Here is a 19209-nt window from a genome sequence, read left to right on the forward strand (position 1 = left end):
AATAATTCTATTCCCATTCAACTTTGGTTAAATGACATCAAAGCTCTAAACTGCCCTCTCTCCACCTCTAATTCTGTCAAATCCCTAGGCATCAGTATTGACCAGAATCTTAATCTCATCCCCCACAATAAAAATGCATCCAAAAGCGCTCTTTTCACCCTTCTCCACGTTAAGAAACTTAAACCTTTTATTCCTGCAGAAGATTTCAAACTTGTTGTCCAATCGCTGGTCCTTTCCAGGATTGACTATGGCAACACCACTTTGGCTGGCACCCCTCAAATCCATCTTGCTCCAATTAAATCTGTCCTCAGCCTTGCTGCTAGACTCATCTCTGATTGTAGAAAATGTGATCACATCGCCCCCGTCCTCAAAAATCTCAAGTGGCTCCCAATAGAAGGTAGATCCACCTATAAGATTGCCTGCATCACTCACAACGCTCTCCACCAAAACACCCCTTCCTACCTTGCAGCAAAACTACACAAAGCAGGTTGCTCTAGATCCCTGAGAAGCACAAACTCCCTTGTCCTGATCCCACCTAGACTAAAATGTCAAAAGACCCAATCCCGTGAGTTCTCTGGTAACGCTCCCACAATCTGGAACTCTCTCCCAAAAGATATCCGTTGCAACCCCTCTTACCCTCTCTTCAAAAAAGAACTAAAAATACTTCTTCTCAACAAATATTGGGGTATCTAATGTAAATGACACCTTACATGTTCACTCCTCTCTGCCCCTCTCTATGCTCTCATACTCTTACTCCCCCTCTCTTCACCCCCTCTCTCTCCTAACTTTCATTATTCATTTCCATCTTAATTTCTATCTCTATTCTCTTTGCCCCATTAGACATGCTGATTACACTATCATTTTGTAACTCGTTCTTGCTAAATTTTTAGTTTATTTCATTGTTTGTTTTCACCTGCCTTGTAAAGTGCTCTGATACTCTTGGGTCCAGAAGCCCTACATAAAACCTTTGAAATAAAATAAATAAATAAAATAAATAGTAACTGGTTGCCAGAATATCCACCTTCAAGCTGCTTTGTATCACCCACAAAACTATACATGGAACAGGGCCGCTCTTCATAAGGAATACAATCACCAAATACATACAACAAATGAACTACTACTCCATTTGGCACCTCAACTCAAAATGCCAGCATATAAGAATAAAAATGGGTGGAACTTCTTTCTCTATTCAAGCAGCCAAACTATGGAATTCATTACCTCCAAACATAAGCTCCAGTGATAACTATCTTATTTTCAGAAGACTACTCAAGATTTGCCTCTTTCCTACATGACCCCCATATTAAAAAACACAAATGTACAGCATATGCCTGTGCATGTAAACAAGTATAATTTGATTATATGTATGTATTTAGATATGTGCAGCTCTTTGTACAAGTATATATACTACTTAAGGTTTATATATAGATATTCCGATAGATCTGCTTAACAAATGTATATATTTCTTATGGTTTAAATATATATACATATATTATGTAATGTTTAACATATATAAGTCACTCCATAGCTTACATATAAGATATTTGATTATATGATTTATTTATTTTATACCACAATGTGTAAATATGATCATAACAATTTTATTTATAATTGCTTCACTACTGAAATATTGGATATAAATATATAAAAATATATACATTCATAACAATACATAAATCAGCATTATGTACAGTAACACTTGAAAGTATGAGTTTCTAATTATTTATCCATAAATGTACATGAGAGTTTATATAATACAACCTTATAACTCTTTAGTATTTTCCATACACATGTATGCCTTTGTATGTAGCTATATATATATATAACATGCAGCAGCCCATGATTACGAGGCGGAGTTGGCCTCGAAACGCGTCGGGCAAATGGCAGAAACAATGGAGATCTGAGTAGCAAGCAGCGCGAGGCACACAAACCGGAAGGGCAAGAACAGCATTGTGTGCCCTCTGCAAGCTCAAGGGCATTTGGTTAAACGTAATATATAAATATATATATATATATATATATATAAATATATATATATATATATATATATATATATATATATATATATATATATATATATATATATATATATATATATTTTACTTTACTCCTGCAGTCAAAACAAAATACCTTCAACTCTCTCCAATTCACTATTCTGCCTCTTCAATAAGTCCTCTACCTCCAGTCTTTGACTTATCCGAAACCACATTGTACTTCTATGATCTCCCTAATAACCCTTTCTAGACTCTTCCCTCCTTTGACTAATCCCAAACCTCATTTTACTACCATAATCTAAAAAAAAAAAAGACTTTCTAGACTCTTTCCTTCTCTATCCATCCTTTATCCTATTCAGTCCAATTAACAGACTAAAATATCCAATGCTCCAACCAACACCTTTATGTCCCTATACTAATCCACCACTAATCCACTCTGGGTTCCGGAGTAGCGTGCTACTTACCAAAAGCTCTTCAACGCCTCGTCAGAGGTAGCAAGCATTATATAAATACAATTACAAATCATGCCCTTGGCTTTAACTGAAAATTAAGATTTTCACAACAGTGCTGCTGACAGATCTCCAAATTGTCTGACTTTCTTTGACACCCAAGAAAGGGAATATTCATTTTAGCCCAGTGTCTATTAAAATAACATGCCCTTTCCAATGGAAAATATATAGAGCTCCGTGGAGTGTTAAAGTCAATCTGGGCTCCAAAGTAGCTGCAGCTCGAAAACAGGTGTCACATGCATTTGCAAAGTGAATGGGGGAGTTTTTCATAGGATGTGCTGAACATATTCACATATCTGCTGTTGCACTGGCATCCTTCCCATGGTATGACGATGGAGAGTGGCATAGGATGAGTGGTAGGTAGGATCTAGACTCAAGAGAGTCATCAGAGACTGAGGAGTGCCAGGAGGTGAGACTCAGGAGACTGGGTGAGATTTATGGAAGCATTCCTGGGTTGGAAAGCTTAGTGACAGACACTTAGAGAATAGGGACGAGAACGAGGAACAGAGCAGGCATAAGAAAGAGCGGGACACAATGGGTTGACTCACCAGACATAAGGAGGAATGTCAGGGTGACAGCCAGTGACATCACCAGGGGAGGCTTCTTCCACAAGCCCCTCCCCTTCCGACGTTCTTTTGGGAGTCCTCTCAGTGATGGTCTGGGTCATGTGACCATTAGCCCTTCGGAGGGGTCTTCTTTCAGGGACAGAGAACTTCCCCAGGGAGGGGGGAATCTGGGTAGACACCAAGATCCATGTGGAACCTATCAGAAGCAGAGGAATGGTTATGTTACTTGCCAAGCAGTGACCTCACAGTCTGCTGTGACCTCACAGTTCCACAGGTAGTGACAATCCAAGGTACTTCAGGGAATGCAGGGGCATCATGGAATGCAGAGACATCACAGAATGCAGGGACTTCAGACCTGGCCTTGGTTGCCTGCAAGGACTTCCCAGGTAATATATAATGGATTGCATATCTCTCAATATTCATTTTTGTAGGAGAATTGGCAATGGTTTTTGCCACAGATCACTAGGCTGTGGCTACTGATAGTGGACATACAACCTGATGCCTTCGGGTTTTACCTGGTCAATGCAGAGGGTCTAGCTTGCTCTGTCCTGAGAACCTCCAGGGAATGGTCTCTGACTACTCCAATACCAGGTACTGTTAACCACCAGCGGTGTCTGCTTTTTCCCCATCTCCCATTCTGAAATGTGAGCACCCTGTGCCCTTGAAATTTCTACTTCTATGGTCTTTCAACTATACTTTTATTTGTTCTGCTTCCTTCTCTTCCATATGCTTCCTTGCAATATCATTCACTATAGCAACCAGTCCTGATTCAAAGAGTCTGTTATATCCTAAGGTTTACATTCATACGTGAATCAGCCTAGGTCCTCCTAGCTGTTCAGCCAGAGTGCGAGATGGTGACGGAATGTTGGTGTGACTGTGAAGAATGGAATGCCTGGGTGACTGTGTGGATGAGTGGGGACAGTCGGAGATGGGCTGAGCAGCTAGGCAGGCTGCTCCTGATGGGGCTGGCGTAGGAGATATGGGAGCTGGGTTAAGAGCTGTTACATGGCTGATCCTTGTTTGATACCTCTTGCCATGGATTAATAAAGATGACTTTAAGAACTTACAACCTGGCTACTAGTGTCTTCCGATACAAAGTACAACATCTTTTTGGCGACGAGCGGACCTGGACCCATGGACTTATGGATTGAACAGAAACCCAGAGACTACATAGAAACCAGCGCAACTACAAAGAAAAAAGAAAGGAACATACAAGTAGCAGAATGGACTAAAAGGCAAGCCAGCCTGTGTCCTGCCTGATCTTACTCCATGGACTTGACCACAGGTATGGTCTGTATGTTAGGGTATGAATGTACTAACTTTCACCCTACCACTTCCCTTTGAACCTGCTGTATGGATATATCCACTGCGCAAGGGAACTGTGGCTGATCAAGATATGAGTTATGGTCTAACTCAGTGAAGTGATTTTGCAGGTGTCACACAAGAGCGGTGTGGTGTTGCTACGTCTTCTGTTTTGGTGTCAAGGAGTGCGTTTTTAAAGATAGTTTACAAAGTGGTCATTTGTGAGATCATTAAGTGTTCCACAACCTGCATTGGAGTTTCCATCACAAAGCATATTTCTGATTCTCCAGACCATTTTGACTGTCATGGATCAAGATGTTCTAGGGTCTGAGTGCAATGTTTGCACATGGATGATTCAAATTGCCAACGTGAGTATGTCCTAGACAGATTGGAGTGAGGCTTTGGAGTATTAACTACATCCTCACATTTAGTAAAGCAGTCTTCAAGTTGTGTATACTACATTGTGTTTGCCGTGGATCAAGAAGTTGTGACAAACTGCTTGCCGTAATTCCACCTTTCAAGTTTGTTTTTTATTGCTGCTGTCAAGAGATGGTGTCTGTGGCCGTAGTTGTGGAGCTACTGTTTTGTTATGCACATGCGGGCTCTGTTTTTGTTCTCTTCATCGTGGGAGAGAGAGTCTACAGAAGTCAGTTTGTGCATGTGGAGAGAATTTCTTTTTCCTCTTATTTTTTTAGACATAATTTTCTACTTGGCAGCCCCACTGCACATATGGCAGTTAAACCGCTCCTCAGCAGTTTGAAAATCACCGCGCGTTCTGTTCTCAACCGGCGCGCAGCCTTATTGTCATCCTCAGACGTGTGGAGTCTCCGTGGTTCTTCGGTGACGCTCCTCCGTGATTCCTGTGTTCTGCAGCTCCAGAATGCACCGTCCTGCCTGGAGCCACCCGGCATGACGTCGAAAAACGTGCCGCCATCTTGGGGCTGGCACATTCTGATGGATGATTTCTGAAGGGATCCCAACCACGTTGTTTCCGGTCACGTGAATAAAGTACGGGACAACGAGGGGTTCGTTTGTTCATCGTAAGTGAGGAAACTTGTGTTAGCGGTTCGGCAGTACAAGTTGAAGTGTCTTCCACAAAGCTATCATCTTTGGTTGCAAGCTCCGTTTCTCACACTGCAATGATGAACACCAACATCAGGTATGTCGGAGTTTTTCTGGGTTGTCTTCTTTTGTTCTTCTCATTTCCCGCACTGTACCAAATGATCTGTTTTGGTTTTCCAAGTCCACACACACTGTTAAGTTCTTTGATGACTAAAGCTACACTGTCTTGGAGTCGTTTCGGATAAGATCCAAAAAAAATTCTTAAGTAAGGGTAGTGTGGTGCCCTATAACTCTTTGATGCCAACTTTTTCTGCAGATAATTGATGTGTCTTTGCTCAGTGGTGTTGTGTTTGGGTTAGTGTCCTTATACTGTTAGAATAGCTACATATGTCTAAAGGATAGTGTATTTTCATGCTGTAGCTCGTGTTTTTTTTAAAATGCATTTTGGGTGTATTCTTGTGCATTTCGTTCCCCTACATAGGGGGAGTGTGGTCATAGCACAACTCGGGTGAGTGGTTGCTCACCGGTGGGGGACACTGTTTAGTAGTGTTCTACTGTTATTGTTACTGTAATAGCATTCTCTATGCAATATTATTGTATTACGTGATTCTGCCGCTTCACACCCTTTATTGGTTGGGACGTCCTAGTCTCCTGGTGGGTGGACATCACAGGTTCTCTCTTGCATGAGGGTGATTCTGGTTTTGGTGGGTGGATTCCCACATCTATGTGTAATGGTGACATTATTTATGTGGATTTGTGTTGTGTTGGTAAGTCGCCTTGCGCTGCACGTCTTGTATGTTTGTATGTGTGTAAGTCGCCCTGCGCCTCAAATGTTGTCATGTGTAAGTCGCCCTGCGCTTCAGATGTTGTGTGTAAGTCGCCCTGCGCGCCACATATTGTCCTGTATAAGTCGTCCGCGCTTCAGATGCTGTCGTGTGTAAGTCGCCCTGCGCCTCACTATGTGTACCCTCTATGTGGTGCATATTGTGGTACACGTGTATTTGTAGTGTTGGTTCACCCTTGTTATCTGTTTCTGGCCTCGGGTGTTTGTGGGGTGTGTGCATCCTTCACTACATCTCTTTTTTTGTGTTATTGGGAAAGGATGGGGTTATTGCTAGTTTGAAATGTAATTTTGCGTTTTTTTCTTCCCAATTTGACATTGTTTGATGGTTTATATCTAATTAATCTTAACAATTTTCATGAGGGAGGATGGGGGATTTTATTGCATGTTTTTAATATGTCGTATTATGCCCATCCTTTCTTGTTTGCTTTGTTCTCTCTTTGGTGATGTTTTGAATTCATTTTCTTCCCTTAGTTATGAACATTATTGCCTTTTGTGTATAGTTTTTTTTCTTTAAAATTGTAAGTTTTGTTTTTATTTTAAAAGGAAAGGGATAATGTTATATCCTAAGGTTTACATTCATATGTGAGTCAGCTTAGGTCCTCCTAGCTGTTCAGCCAGAGTGAGAGATGGTGACAGAATGTTGGTGTGACTGTGATGAATGGAATGCCTGGGTGCCTGTGTGGATGAGTGGTGACATTTGGAGATGGGCTGAGCAGTTAGGCAGGCTGCACCTGGTGGGGCTCGTGTAGGAGATATGGGAGCTGGGTTAAGAGCTGTTACATGGCTGATCCTGGTTTGATACCTCTTGACATGGATTAATAAAGATGACTTTAAGAACTTACAACCTGGCTACCAGTGTCTTTATGTACAGAGTACAACAGAGTCCTTACAGTCTAAGATTCCCTCTGCTTGAACCCTTATACATGAAAATGTCATTTGGCTTGATGGCTCTCCATAAGCGGACTGACACACTCCATTGCTTGCTCATTCCATCACTCACTCACTTATGGTATGCAATGTATTTCAAATATTTTTGTTAGCTTGGAGATTACATTCCCAAGTGATTTTGATGACACAAATTCCGTAACTAGATAATGTGTGCCAATATACACAAACAACAGTAGCTACAGCTATTAAGGGTGGAATAAAAATGACCATTTACCTTTGTCCAATGGTGTCGACATTCTTCCTCACTTATAATTGCTTCTTCAGGTTCAGCATTTCTAGATGATTAACCTCATGAAAGTGATACTGAAATATCATGTCCTCTACTGTTGTCATTCAGAAACCATACCTTTAATAAGCAAGTGAGCCATAGTCTTAACACTTCCATGAAAACCTGTGTGAGCCAGGTTCATGGTTCTTTCAATCGTCTTAAGACAACCTTACTTTTGCACAAACTTGGAGCGTGGTTCTGGTGGAAGATTCTTGAAGTCACTGTGGCTGTATGCAGGCATTTATCTCGTTTGGTACCATCAGGAAGAGTGGCTGGGGCACACCATATGCATGACGAGTATACTTGATCTTCAGTATGTTTGTCTTGTCTATTTTCTGAGTCAGCTTGGTTGTTGATTGTGAGTCAAGATAGGAATCAAAGTTAAGTTCTAGCAATTTCTGTGCCCCTTTTTCGCTTGTCAGGTAGATGATAGTATCAGCATAATGTGCTTTGTGATGACCTAGAAGCCATGTCCCCACAAGTAGAGAAGTCAATGTGAGAAGTCCCACTTGATGACAACTGCTTGACGCAATCTCAGGAACTGGCCTTCCTTGTAAATTCCTCTTGGCCCTCAAGTCCATGGTGACAGAATGTGGGTATTGGATTAGAGAAAACAGCCAGGGCTCTTTCCAGCCCACCGGTAAGCTATTTAACATGGACAGATCAAGTTTGGAGAACTCACAGAACTGCCAGGGGCCGTATCAGGGCTATTTTATGTGGTGTCCCTTCTTGGTTCTGAGAAGTCAAGAACAGAAAAATAGTGTATAAATAAATATTTGTTATCCACTAATTTAGAGTATGTGAAATACAAGCAGATAGTATTGCAAAGATGAGAGCATTAGCACCAGCATATAAATGTAAAACAAAATGCAAAGAAAAGACATAACAATGCCTATAAACAGTCAAACAAAATCCGAGATTTGTTTCTTTTACATATTGAAGCAATATACTAAACCTCACATTCCTCTCCTTGGCTGTTTACAATGAGCTCAGCCCAATTTTGTCCTTGTTTTTGAATATACATCCCTCCAACAATTTCTATGACAGTATTCTCCTCTCCGGCCACTGAGTTTCTTGCACAATTAGCAAATATGCAGTTTCTTAAGATGTATAGAATACGATGTGATAACCACACACGAGACACCAAACCAGCAATGTGAATTCTAATAATAGAAGATACACACTTGCACAAATATATTCACTGAAAAAACAAAGGTTACAGGGACGTTATAGTTAGGTTTACGTTTTTTCCACACAAAGTTATAGAAATTCACCATTTATTTATTTTAGTGTTTTATAGAGCGCAAACTTGACCCATTAGGGTGTCAGAGCGCTTTACAGAGTCCAAGAGTCATTCAAGAGGCATGATATCACAAGAGTATACTGTACATTAGGGAGAGGGGTGCTGAATACAAGAGGGATGGGAGTATACAAGGATAGTCAATATTACAATTCCTGAAGACAGGCCCCCGGTTTCTTGGAGGTGCGAGGTTGAAGGAGGAAGGAAATAGTCTCTGAGGTGGTTGTGGGACGGGGCTTAGCCGAGGAATTTACCCATGAGGAAGGATTTAGCCTCCTTTATGAAGCGCGCCAGAGAGGGGATTCTTCTGATGGCGGGTGGGAAAGAGTTCCAAATTCTTGGTGCAGCCCCAGTGAACGCCTGATGATACGTTTATTTTTTCAGAAAACGTGCAGACTGGAGTAGGAGGGCACTGGCCGATCGTGAGTTTCTGCTTCCTCCGGATATCACATTTCTGTGTAAGATATGCAGGGGAGTTCGAGTGTAGGGCCTTGTGAGTGATGCATGCCAGCTTGAGTTGAATTCTGGTCTTGAGAGGAAGCCAGTTCAACGCTTTCAGATGAGGAGTGATGTGATCAAATTTCCTTGTACTGGTAAGTAGTCTGGCGGCTGCATTGAGGCAGGCTTTTAAGGGTGCTAGGGAGATTTTGGGTAAACCAGAGAGGGTAGAACAGCCATATTCCAGCCTAGAGATGACTAGTGCTTGGACTGCAAGTTTTAAGTAGGGAGCTTCAAGAAAGGGTTTCAGTTTCCATAGGTAGCTCAGGTGGAATCTGGCAGATTTGGCCATTGAGTTGATGTGGTCTCGCATGTTCAGGTTGTAATCCAAGGTTATTCCCAGAGATTTGGCCGAGTCCACAATGGTCGCGGGACAGTTTAAGACTGTGATGGCTTTAATCCATGTCTGGATCTCCGAGTTGCTTTTTGGCGGGGAAATTAGAAGGAACTCAGTTTTCTTTGCAGTGAGTTTGAGTTGGTTGGAGGAGAGCCATTGGACGGTCAGCTACAGGGCCTCATTCAGGGAGAGAATCTCCTTGAGAGATGAGATTTTTATGTAGAGCTGAGTGTCTTCGACGTACATATGGTAGGAGATATTTGCGGTACGAAGGGCTTCGGTAAGGGGTTCTAAATAAAGATTGAAACGGGTGGGAGACAAAGTTGATCCTTGAGGGACTCCAACCATGACCAAGGAGGGAGCGGACAGGTTACTCTTGATTAGGAATCTCTGAGATCGGTTTTGGAGGAAGGATCTAAACCAGTCAAGGACAGGGCCATCTAATCCCATCCTACGTTTGGGGCGTTCAAGTAGCTTCCCATGGTTGACTGTGTCGAAGGCCAAGGATAGATCTAGGAGGATTAGGAGACAGGTTTTGTCTTGGTCAAGGGCTTGTAGGGCATCATCGACGATGTGGAGCATGGTGGTTTCAGTGCTGTGTCCAGGTCGGAAGCCAGATTGACAGACATCGAGTAGGTGGAAGTTGTTGATGTGGTGACTTAGCTGCAGTTGCACACACTTTTCCAGCAGGGAGGAATGTTGGAAATGGGTCTGAAATTGTCTGGGGAGGCTGGATCCAGCGATGGCTTTTTCAGAATGGGAAGGACTTGGCCCACTTTCAGAGAGTCAGGGATTGATCCCTGCCGGAGAGAGGCATTAATTATCGCAGTCCAGCTTGGAATAATGTATTGGGCAGCGGTCGCAAGACAGTTAGAAGGGAGCAGGTCGTTGAAATGGTTGTTCGGGTTTAAGGTGGAAAGGATTTTGGTGACAGAGCCAGAGGTTTTGATTTTGTTTGCGAAAAACCAGGAGAATTCCTCGGATGAGATGAGAGACTTGGGGTTTTCTTTCGATGTTTTGACCAATTTGTTAGATTGGTGTTTGACCAGCTCAAAGAGTTTGCGTGGTCTGTTCTGGGCATTTCCTAGTTCCGCTCTGAAGAACTCTTTTTTTGAGTTGAGTATGTTCTTGTTGTATGTATTTCTGGCATGGCGGAGAAGTTTTAGGTGAGCGGCCGAGGGGTGCTGTCTCCAGATTCTTTCAGTTTGTCGGAGGGATCTCTTCTCATTGTTGAGGGAACCAGTGAACCATGGGTTTCTATCTTTGGCTTGAGTTCCTTTTAGTTTGAGAGGGGCTAGGTAATCCAGAAAGTTTGACATAGTTGCAGAGTAGTGATCATTGAGGTCACTGACCGATGTGATATGTGGGGGGGCGGCGGAGGTCAGATTTGCAGCAGACCTCAAGTTCCTTGCGGTCCAGGTTCTAGGAAGCACCGGTTGTGGTGTCCTTATCTTGTCGGTGCCGTGTAGAAGGAAGGCAATGGCGTAGTGGTCAGACCAGTCACAGGGGTCTATACAGATAAGCTTGACGGTTGCCTCCTTAGGGATTATCCAGTCAAGATTGGCCCCTTTCGCATGAGTTGGGAGTGAACAAGCTTGGGTCAGGGCTTGATCGGCCAGGAGGTCTTTAATGGCAGCTATAGTTATGATTATACTTATGTTAAGAAACAATAACCCGTGGCCTAAAGTTACATAACACAAAAACAGGGGGTTGATTCAATTACGGAAAGGTCAGAGGCTGGAATCAATACATATGAGTACAATAAACAAGTTGCCTCTGACACCATCAATACACCAAGTAATTCTTGTCCCAAACGATTTTTAATTAATGTTGGGGTGTCAGTATCACAATTTTGTTACTTTTTTCTCTTCTTTTCTATAGTGGTTGCAAAACAACACGGCCCATCAAAACAGACCCCTTTTATTTACATTTACACAAATACTTACAACAAGCAAAATGCAGTGTATCGATGAATTATATACAGCGCAATGTTCAATGCTCAGGTGTAGTGTACATTTCAAAACAGTGAAACAGATATATATACATGTTAACTCAAGAAGTGCATGAAAAAACTGAAAAATCAGTTTTCAAGGAAAAAGTCCTATTATTTTCTGTATCAGGGCAGTATCCTGCAATGAACTGTCCACAGAAATGCCTGACTTTATTGCCAAGTGAGAGGTCTTCTGGATTTATCTTTTAGCACGAAAAAAAACGTTAATTTCAAAGGATAGTTTGGTCCAATAAAGGACCTGATTCCAATTCGGCTCGACTGAGAACCTCTCGCCTAAAAGCCAACGCGTTTTGACCTTCCTGTTGGCACGTATTGGAAGAAGGTCTTCGTCAGGGAGAATGTGTTTTCAGAACCAGGACTTGTGTACCTTACTCGTTCTTGCAGAGGTACCCGGGATCCTTGAGGGGAATAATCTTGGTAATGCTTTGGTTTGTTTGTGCTCTCGCTGAGTCACGGCATTTCTTCTTTGCTGTGCAGTTCTACGACGGGATCCACTCCTCCTCTCCCGGTATCCGTGAAGTGTTCAGCTCATCCTTCGCCTTTCGGGAGTGCAGTCTTAAAAATCACGAAAGGCGAAGGACGAGCTGAACACTTCACGGATACCGGGAGCAACTCAGTTGAGCCGAATTGGAATCAGGTCCTTTATTGGACCGAACTATCCTTTCAAATGAACGTTTTTTTTTCGTGCTTAAAGATAAATCCAGAAGACCTCTCACTTGGCAATAAAGTCAGGCATTTCTGTGGACAGTACATTGCAGGATACAGCCCTGATACAGAAAATAATAGGACTTTTTCCTTGAAAATAGATTTTTCAGTTTTTCATGCACTTCTTGAGTTAACATGTATATATCTGTTTCACTGTTTTGAAATGTACACTACACCTGAGCATTGAATATTGCGCTGTACATAATTCACCAATACACTGCATTTTGTTTGTTGTAAGTATTTATGTGTAAATGTAAGAAAGGGGTCTGTTTTGATGGGCCGTGTTGTTTTGCAACCACTAAAGAAAAAAGTAACAAAATTGTGATACTGACACCCCAACGTTAATTAAAAAATCGTTTGGGACAAGAATTACTTGGTGTATTGATGGTGTCAGAGGCAACTTGTTTATTGTACTCTAAAGTTACATAACAGCCCAAATTATAGTTTCTTCAGATAAGTATAAGTAGAACTACTGGATTTCTTTGGTTTTGTGTAGGTAAACATAAAAAAATCAAGATGACTAAAGCAGACTACTTCAGATCCCAACTCAGACAAGCCTCTAATCGCCCCAAAAAACTCTTTGAAATTGTCAAAACAGCAATCAGTGATCGCTTCCAATCACATCGACTCTGCAGACAAGTCTCCTTCCTGCACTGATCTGGCAATCTTCTTTATGGAGAAAACTAACTTCTTCAGCCTTGACCTTGAAGCTAAGAGGGCCCTTGTCACATCACTTGAGAGTACGGTTCAGCCTGTCCTCATGGCGAGTCAAAAGCCTTTCAGTAGAAGCACTAAGAACAGGGCCACATGGAACTCCTTCTTGCCTCTCAGTGAAGATGACATCTACAAAACCCAGCGTAGCATTAACCCCTCTAATCACTTTAGCGACCCACTGCCTCCAGTTGTCTCCAAAGAAATCATGGAGGCCTCATCCCCCACTGGACTAAAATTTTCAATGCCTCTTTATCTCAAGGCAAGATCCCCGAATGTCTAAAAGCAGATCAGGTCTCACCCATTCTAAAAAAAACAGATGCTGACAGATCTGATCTCAACAACTTCTGCCCCATCTCCAACATCCCTACTCTGGCTAGACTCTTAGAAAAATGCGTCCAATCACAACTTTGCTCGCTCATCCAGACGTTTAATCTCCTGGATCAATACCAATCTAGCTTTAGGAGTGGTCACAGTACTGAATCGGCTCTCATTCACATCATTGAGGATGTCTTAAACATGCTAGACCATAATAAACCCTGCCTCCTTATCCTCCTTGATCTCTCTTCTGCAATTGACAAGGTTAACCACGACAACCTATTAGCTATTCTGGAACACAGGATGGCCCTCTCTGGCCTCGTACTGGAATGGTTCTCTTCCTTCCTTCACAATTGATCCCAAAGAGTTAAAGTGAACCATACCTCATCCCTTTCGTCTCCAGTTTCCATTGTGGTCCCTCAAGGGTCTGCCCTTTCTCCTATACTATTTAATACTTTCCTGGAACCATTAGCGAATGTTCTATCATCCATGAACTTCTTTTTCATATGTATGCGGATGACATGCATCTTTATCTGAAAATCAACTCTTCTGAAGATTTCATCTCACTCAACTCCTCCTTGATGACTATACAAAACTGGTTAACTGAAAACCATCTCTTGCTGAACAACACCAAAACATAATTCTGTAGTACAGGAAAATACACAGTCCAGCTGTATAGTTAGATAATCCTTTATTGTAGCTTGCTTCTAGGATAGCTGAGTAGGAGAAGATAGGAAGTACAGATGTAGCCCCACCAGGAGCAAGCTCCAAGCAGCTCAGCCTGAGATCAACAACTGACACTGTGAGAGACACCCAGGCATTCTATAATGTCATGGTACATTCTATTTAGTGGAGAACAGTAGAGCAATATGGAGAACAGTAGAGAAGTAATTTACTACAAATTCCTTCTCATTTCCCCTCCTAAGCACACCCTCAAGATCGACCTCTGGATAAAACACCTCACTACCATCAACTGCTCCCCGGTTATCATTGACTCAGCAAAATCTCTTGGAATCACCCTTGAATCACACTTGAACTTGAAGAAAAACATTAGTATGATGTGCAGGGTGTGAATCACAAAATAAAGATTCTTAGAAACCTAAAACCATTCCTCCCCCAAGAGGACTTCAAGCAGGTGGTACATCAATCAATCAATCAGGAGTTTGTTAAAGCGCGACTACTCACCCGTAAGGGTCTCAAGGCGCTAGGGGTGGGGGGGGGAGGGTATTGGGGGGGTGCAGGTTCCATTCCATCAAGGAGGGGGTCTGTCGAAGAGCCAGGTTTTGAGATTTCTTGCGAAGATGGGGAGCGATGTTGTCTGTCTGAGGTGGAGCGGAAGGGCGTTCCATGCTTTGGCCGCGAGGAAGGAGAAGGAGCGGCCTCCCGATCTGGTCTTTCTGGTGCGGGGGACCACAGCATAGGAAAGCTGGGCTGATCGTAGGGTCCTTTGGGGTGCGTGGAATTTGAGTCGGCTGTTCAGGTATGCTGGTCCGGTGCCGTGGAGGGCCTTGTGTGCGTGGGTGAGCATCTTAAAGGTGATCCTCGCCTCGACGGGGAGCCAGTGGAGTGTGCGCAGGTGCTGGGAGATGTGGCAGTGTTTTGGCAGGTTGAGGACCAGTCTTGCGGCGGCGTTCTGGATGTTCTGTAGCTTGCGGATGAGGTTTTTGTTTATTCCGGCGTAGAGTGCGTTGCCGTAGTCGAGTCTGGTGGTGACCAGGGCGTGAGTGACTGTCTTTCGGTGTTCGAGGGGGATCCATTTGAAGGTCTTACGAAGGAGGCGGAGGGTGTGGAAGCAGGAAGATGAGACAGAGTTGATCTGGCGGTCCATTTTGAGCTCGGAGTCCAGGATGATTCCCAGGTTGCGTGCGTGGTCTGTGGGGGTTGGCGGGTTTCCGAGGGCGGTGGGCCACCAGGTGTCACTCCAGGCGTCGGGGTTTGGGCCCATGATGAGTACTTCTGTTTTGTTGGTGTTTAGTTGTAGGCAGCTGTTTTTCATCCATTTGGCGACGGCGTCCATGCCTTCTCGAAAGTTGCGTCTGGCGTACAAGCACTTGTCCTACCGAGGCTTGACTATGGAAGTGCGACTCTCTCTAGCCTCCCTAAAAATAACTTAGCCCCGCTTAGAGCTTCACTGAATGCCACGGCTAGACTGATCACTGGCACAAAAAGAAATTATCACATTTCCCCTGCCTTAAGAGCTTTTAAGTGGTAACCCTACGAAGCGAGAATACACTTGAAGATTGCTTGTTGGACGCACAGAGCCCTCCACCTTAAAACACCTGGATACCTGGCTCAAAAACTGGAAATATCAGGTGGTGTTAGATCTTCCAGAAGTGTAAACCCATTGCTACTCAAACCACAGACTTTTCGCAAAAAGAAAACGAGGCTTAGAGGCTTCTTGGGAGCAACACCCAAGATCTGGAACTCTCTCCCACTGGAAATTCACAGAATCCCCTACACGGCGGAATTCAAACATGAAGTAAAAGCAATCCTAATGAACAAGTCCCTGCCTTAATTGAGTATGGCTCGTCTGTTATCGAAATGTCCCTTTTGGTTGTTTTCCTAACAATTGTATTGTCTGTGACTCTTGGCCTTACCTATTAAGTAACGTTTTGCTGTACTGTATTAAGGTATGTTCTGCTAGCATTTATATACTATGTTATTAGCTCATCATGTTGGCCCACTTACCTCAATGTTCCCTTACTTTGCCCCCCATTCCACTATTGTGAAGCACTCCGATACCCTCCGAGGTCTTGTTCGCGCTATACAAAACTTTTTAAACATTTTTAAAAAAAGGTTTCTATAACCTTTGTTTTTTTACAGTGAATTGCTATGTTTTTTTTTACGAAAAGTAATATTTAAATTACCATCCGTTAATACAACCACTACTGCACATGGTATTTGGACTTGGGGGATGGCTGCAGGGCCTGTTCTGTGGCCAGACCCTGCAGCCAACCACCTGCCTGCACTCAACCACATGCTGTGCATAGCCTTCAGCCATGTGCGACTAAGGTATGATGTGTAAGTAGATGAGGTTTTTTTTTTTTCCCCAATTGGTACCTGCAGGTCCACATTCCTACACATCTATAAATGTCTTTCTTTAATAACTCCTAAACTACGAACAATTTTACACCCAATTACATAAAGGTCTCTTTCTAGACCAAGATCTACCTTTCTCCCCAGTTTGGTATAATTCCCTTCAACAGTTCGGGCTGTAGCCATATCTAAAAATTGCAAAATTTCCAAAGACATTGCATGTGGAAAAAGCTTTTTGGAACCCCACTTTTTTTTTAGCCCCCACTTGATGAATCACCCCAAAACGTTCCGGACAGCAGCTGAACTAACATGCGTACTTCTTTTGAAAGGTTCATGAAGATTTGTCAAACGGCACCAAAGTTAATAACAAAACAAAAAACACTTCATCTATGGGAAGAGTTGGCCCTAACTATAACTTCCTACTGGCTATGTACATATTGCTAATAAGCAAATTGTTTTTTAATTTCTACAGACACTGCAAGGCTGAATGACAACAAGAAATTTGGAATGAACTCTGCTATGATTTATAAAATAAGACAGGATAGACGGTTTGATTAATTTGGTATATGTGATATGATTACATTTTGGGATGTTACCCCACTTGGGATTGATTGAGCTTGTTAAGCAAATATGTAATGTTTTTTTGAAGGTGGACACTTGATTTCAAATGAGCCACTATGCACTGGTTCAAAAAAGATAAATAATTATTCTAAAAACATGTAACGGAATGCACTAAGTTGAGCGATTATGACTAGTGATTGTTTCCCTTTTTAATATTGTACATTTTAATAATCAACAGCAGGATGAAGAAAAAGCTGAATTAAGCAGTATCAATCCTTAACTATGGATTATTTCTTTATGTTATTGTGCAAATGGAATCCTTCCAATCTGGTGCCATTATTGATGAGGTGTGCAGTGCTTCTTTTGTATTTATTCTTCTTCTAAATTGATGGTTAAGATGGCGCCATGGTCGTGAACAAGGTTGAAAGCCAAGACATGTTGATGCTCTTTTATTCCTCATGCCCATTTTTTAAATAAAGGAGGACATTAAAAAATGAGCTTCTGAGTGCAGGACCTATCTTGAAGAAGTGAGGTGAGGTTGCGATATGACTTGGTGTTTTGGAAGACCTCTGTGGCTGATGGAAGGCCAAAAAAATGCTGAAGTGTATCTTCTTGATCTAAAAGAGGTAATAAGATGAGGCTGTAGCAGCTTCCTTTATCCAGTGGTAAATACTGATCTCTGTCATTTAAGTCTAGTTTGAAGAAACACCTTCCAGCATTTAGGTCAGCCCATAGGTCATCAATGATGGACCTGAGGTACTTCTCTCTAATTGCTTTTTTGGGTGGACTCATGTTTCTGAGCATGACCTCAGGTCTCCTAGTTGTTTTTTTTTTAGTGAAGATTATGACAGGAAATACTCATAGGTCGGTCTCTTTTCAATGATTTCTCCTTCTTCTGTCTTTTGTAGTTAATCTTCACCTTGTAGCCTGATGTGGAACAGAATCATGTGCAGGGCTCGTTCACAACCTTAACCTAGGAAAGAATGTTGAAAAGACCATGAATGTCGTCATGTGCAAACTTTAAAAGATTACCATGACAATACCAGCGCCAATAACATAGAACTTAGTTTTTACAGTTCTCTAACTGTGTTGGATAGGGGTGTCACATGTTTTAGTCAATGGGAGTTGGTTAAAAACTTCGCAGCGGAATGTTCAAGAGTGGGTTTTTTGAAGGCTTGTGTCCAGGTTTTAGATGTTGAAATTCTGCTGGTCCATAAAATGTAGGGCTGCTTTGGTGTCTATTAGGGTTGTGATATTCAGTAATTGCTCCACTTGTAAACACTTGCGTGGACAACTCTGACTTTGCAAAGCTGTCCATGAAAGATATTATGAATATTCTTTATTCCAGGGCTTCTACAGGGCTGAGCACAGTCAGCTGACTTCTTCTACAATTACAAAGCGCACCCTTTTATTTGTTGCTGCCAAACAATGATATCCTGCCTGGCAAGAGTGTGCACTTTGATATGCCTTTGTGAAATAGTTAAAATGTCCCATGCAAGAACTTCCACCAATTAGATGGGTGTTTCAAGGAGATGAGCTTCAACCTGACTCCCTCTTCAATGTGCATATCTTACACAGAAACATGTGATATCCGGAGGAAGCAGAAACTCACGATCGGCCAGTGCCCTCCTACTCCAGTCTGCAAGTTTTTGGAAAAAATAAACCTATCATGGGCGTTCACTGGGTCTGCACCAAGAATTTGGAACTCCTTTCCACCCGCCATCAGAAGAATCCCCTCTCTGGCACGCTTCAAAAAGGAGGCTAAATCCTTCCTCATGGGTAAATTCCTCGGCTAAGCCCCTTCCCACAACCACCTCAGAGACTATTTCCTTCCTCCTTCAACCTCGCACCTCCAAGAAACCGGGGCCTGTCTTCAGCAACTGTAATATTGACTATCCTTGTATACTCCCATCCCTCTTGTATTCAGCACCCCTCTCCCTAATGTACAGTATACTCTTGTGATATCATGCCTCTTGTATAACTCTTGGACCCTGTAAAGCGCTCTGACACCCTAACGGGTCAAGTTCGCGCTCTATAAAACACTAATATAAATAAATAAATGTGGCTGTTCTGTTGGGCCTTTTGACCTCACTTTTCAAACTCCTCCTCTGTCGCTCTTGGCCAAGGCTTTCAACATGTTCAAATGGGATATTCAGAGTCCCTTTTAACTGCAATTTTTGCTAGCAGCATTTCCATTTTTATAATGCATGCATGAGACAGCTTGAATGACCAGACAATAGGA

General features: G+C 42.5%; 1 protein-coding gene across 4 annotated transcripts in view; it reads right to left on the minus strand.

Moving 5' to 3' along the window:
• The window catches only part of LOC144768137 (uncharacterized), a 166000-nt gene that overhangs the window by 68991 nt on the left and 77800 nt on the right, over positions 1-19209 (minus strand). For all 4 annotated transcript variants that reach the window (XM_078651569.1, XM_078651566.1, XM_078651570.1 and 1 more), the window contains exon 3: positions 7437-8225. In XM_078651569.1, coding sequence (XP_078507695.1) covers positions 7437-7458 — 22 coding nt within the window. In that variant the 5' untranslated portion in view covers positions 7459-8225. The remainder of the gene's footprint in view (positions 1-7436; positions 8226-19209) is intronic.

This window comes from Lissotriton helveticus, chromosome 7 (genome assembly GCF_964261635.1).
Source record: "Lissotriton helveticus chromosome 7, aLisHel1.1, whole genome shotgun sequence".
NCBI classification, from domain to species: domain Eukaryota; kingdom Metazoa; phylum Chordata; class Amphibia; order Caudata; family Salamandridae; genus Lissotriton; species Lissotriton helveticus.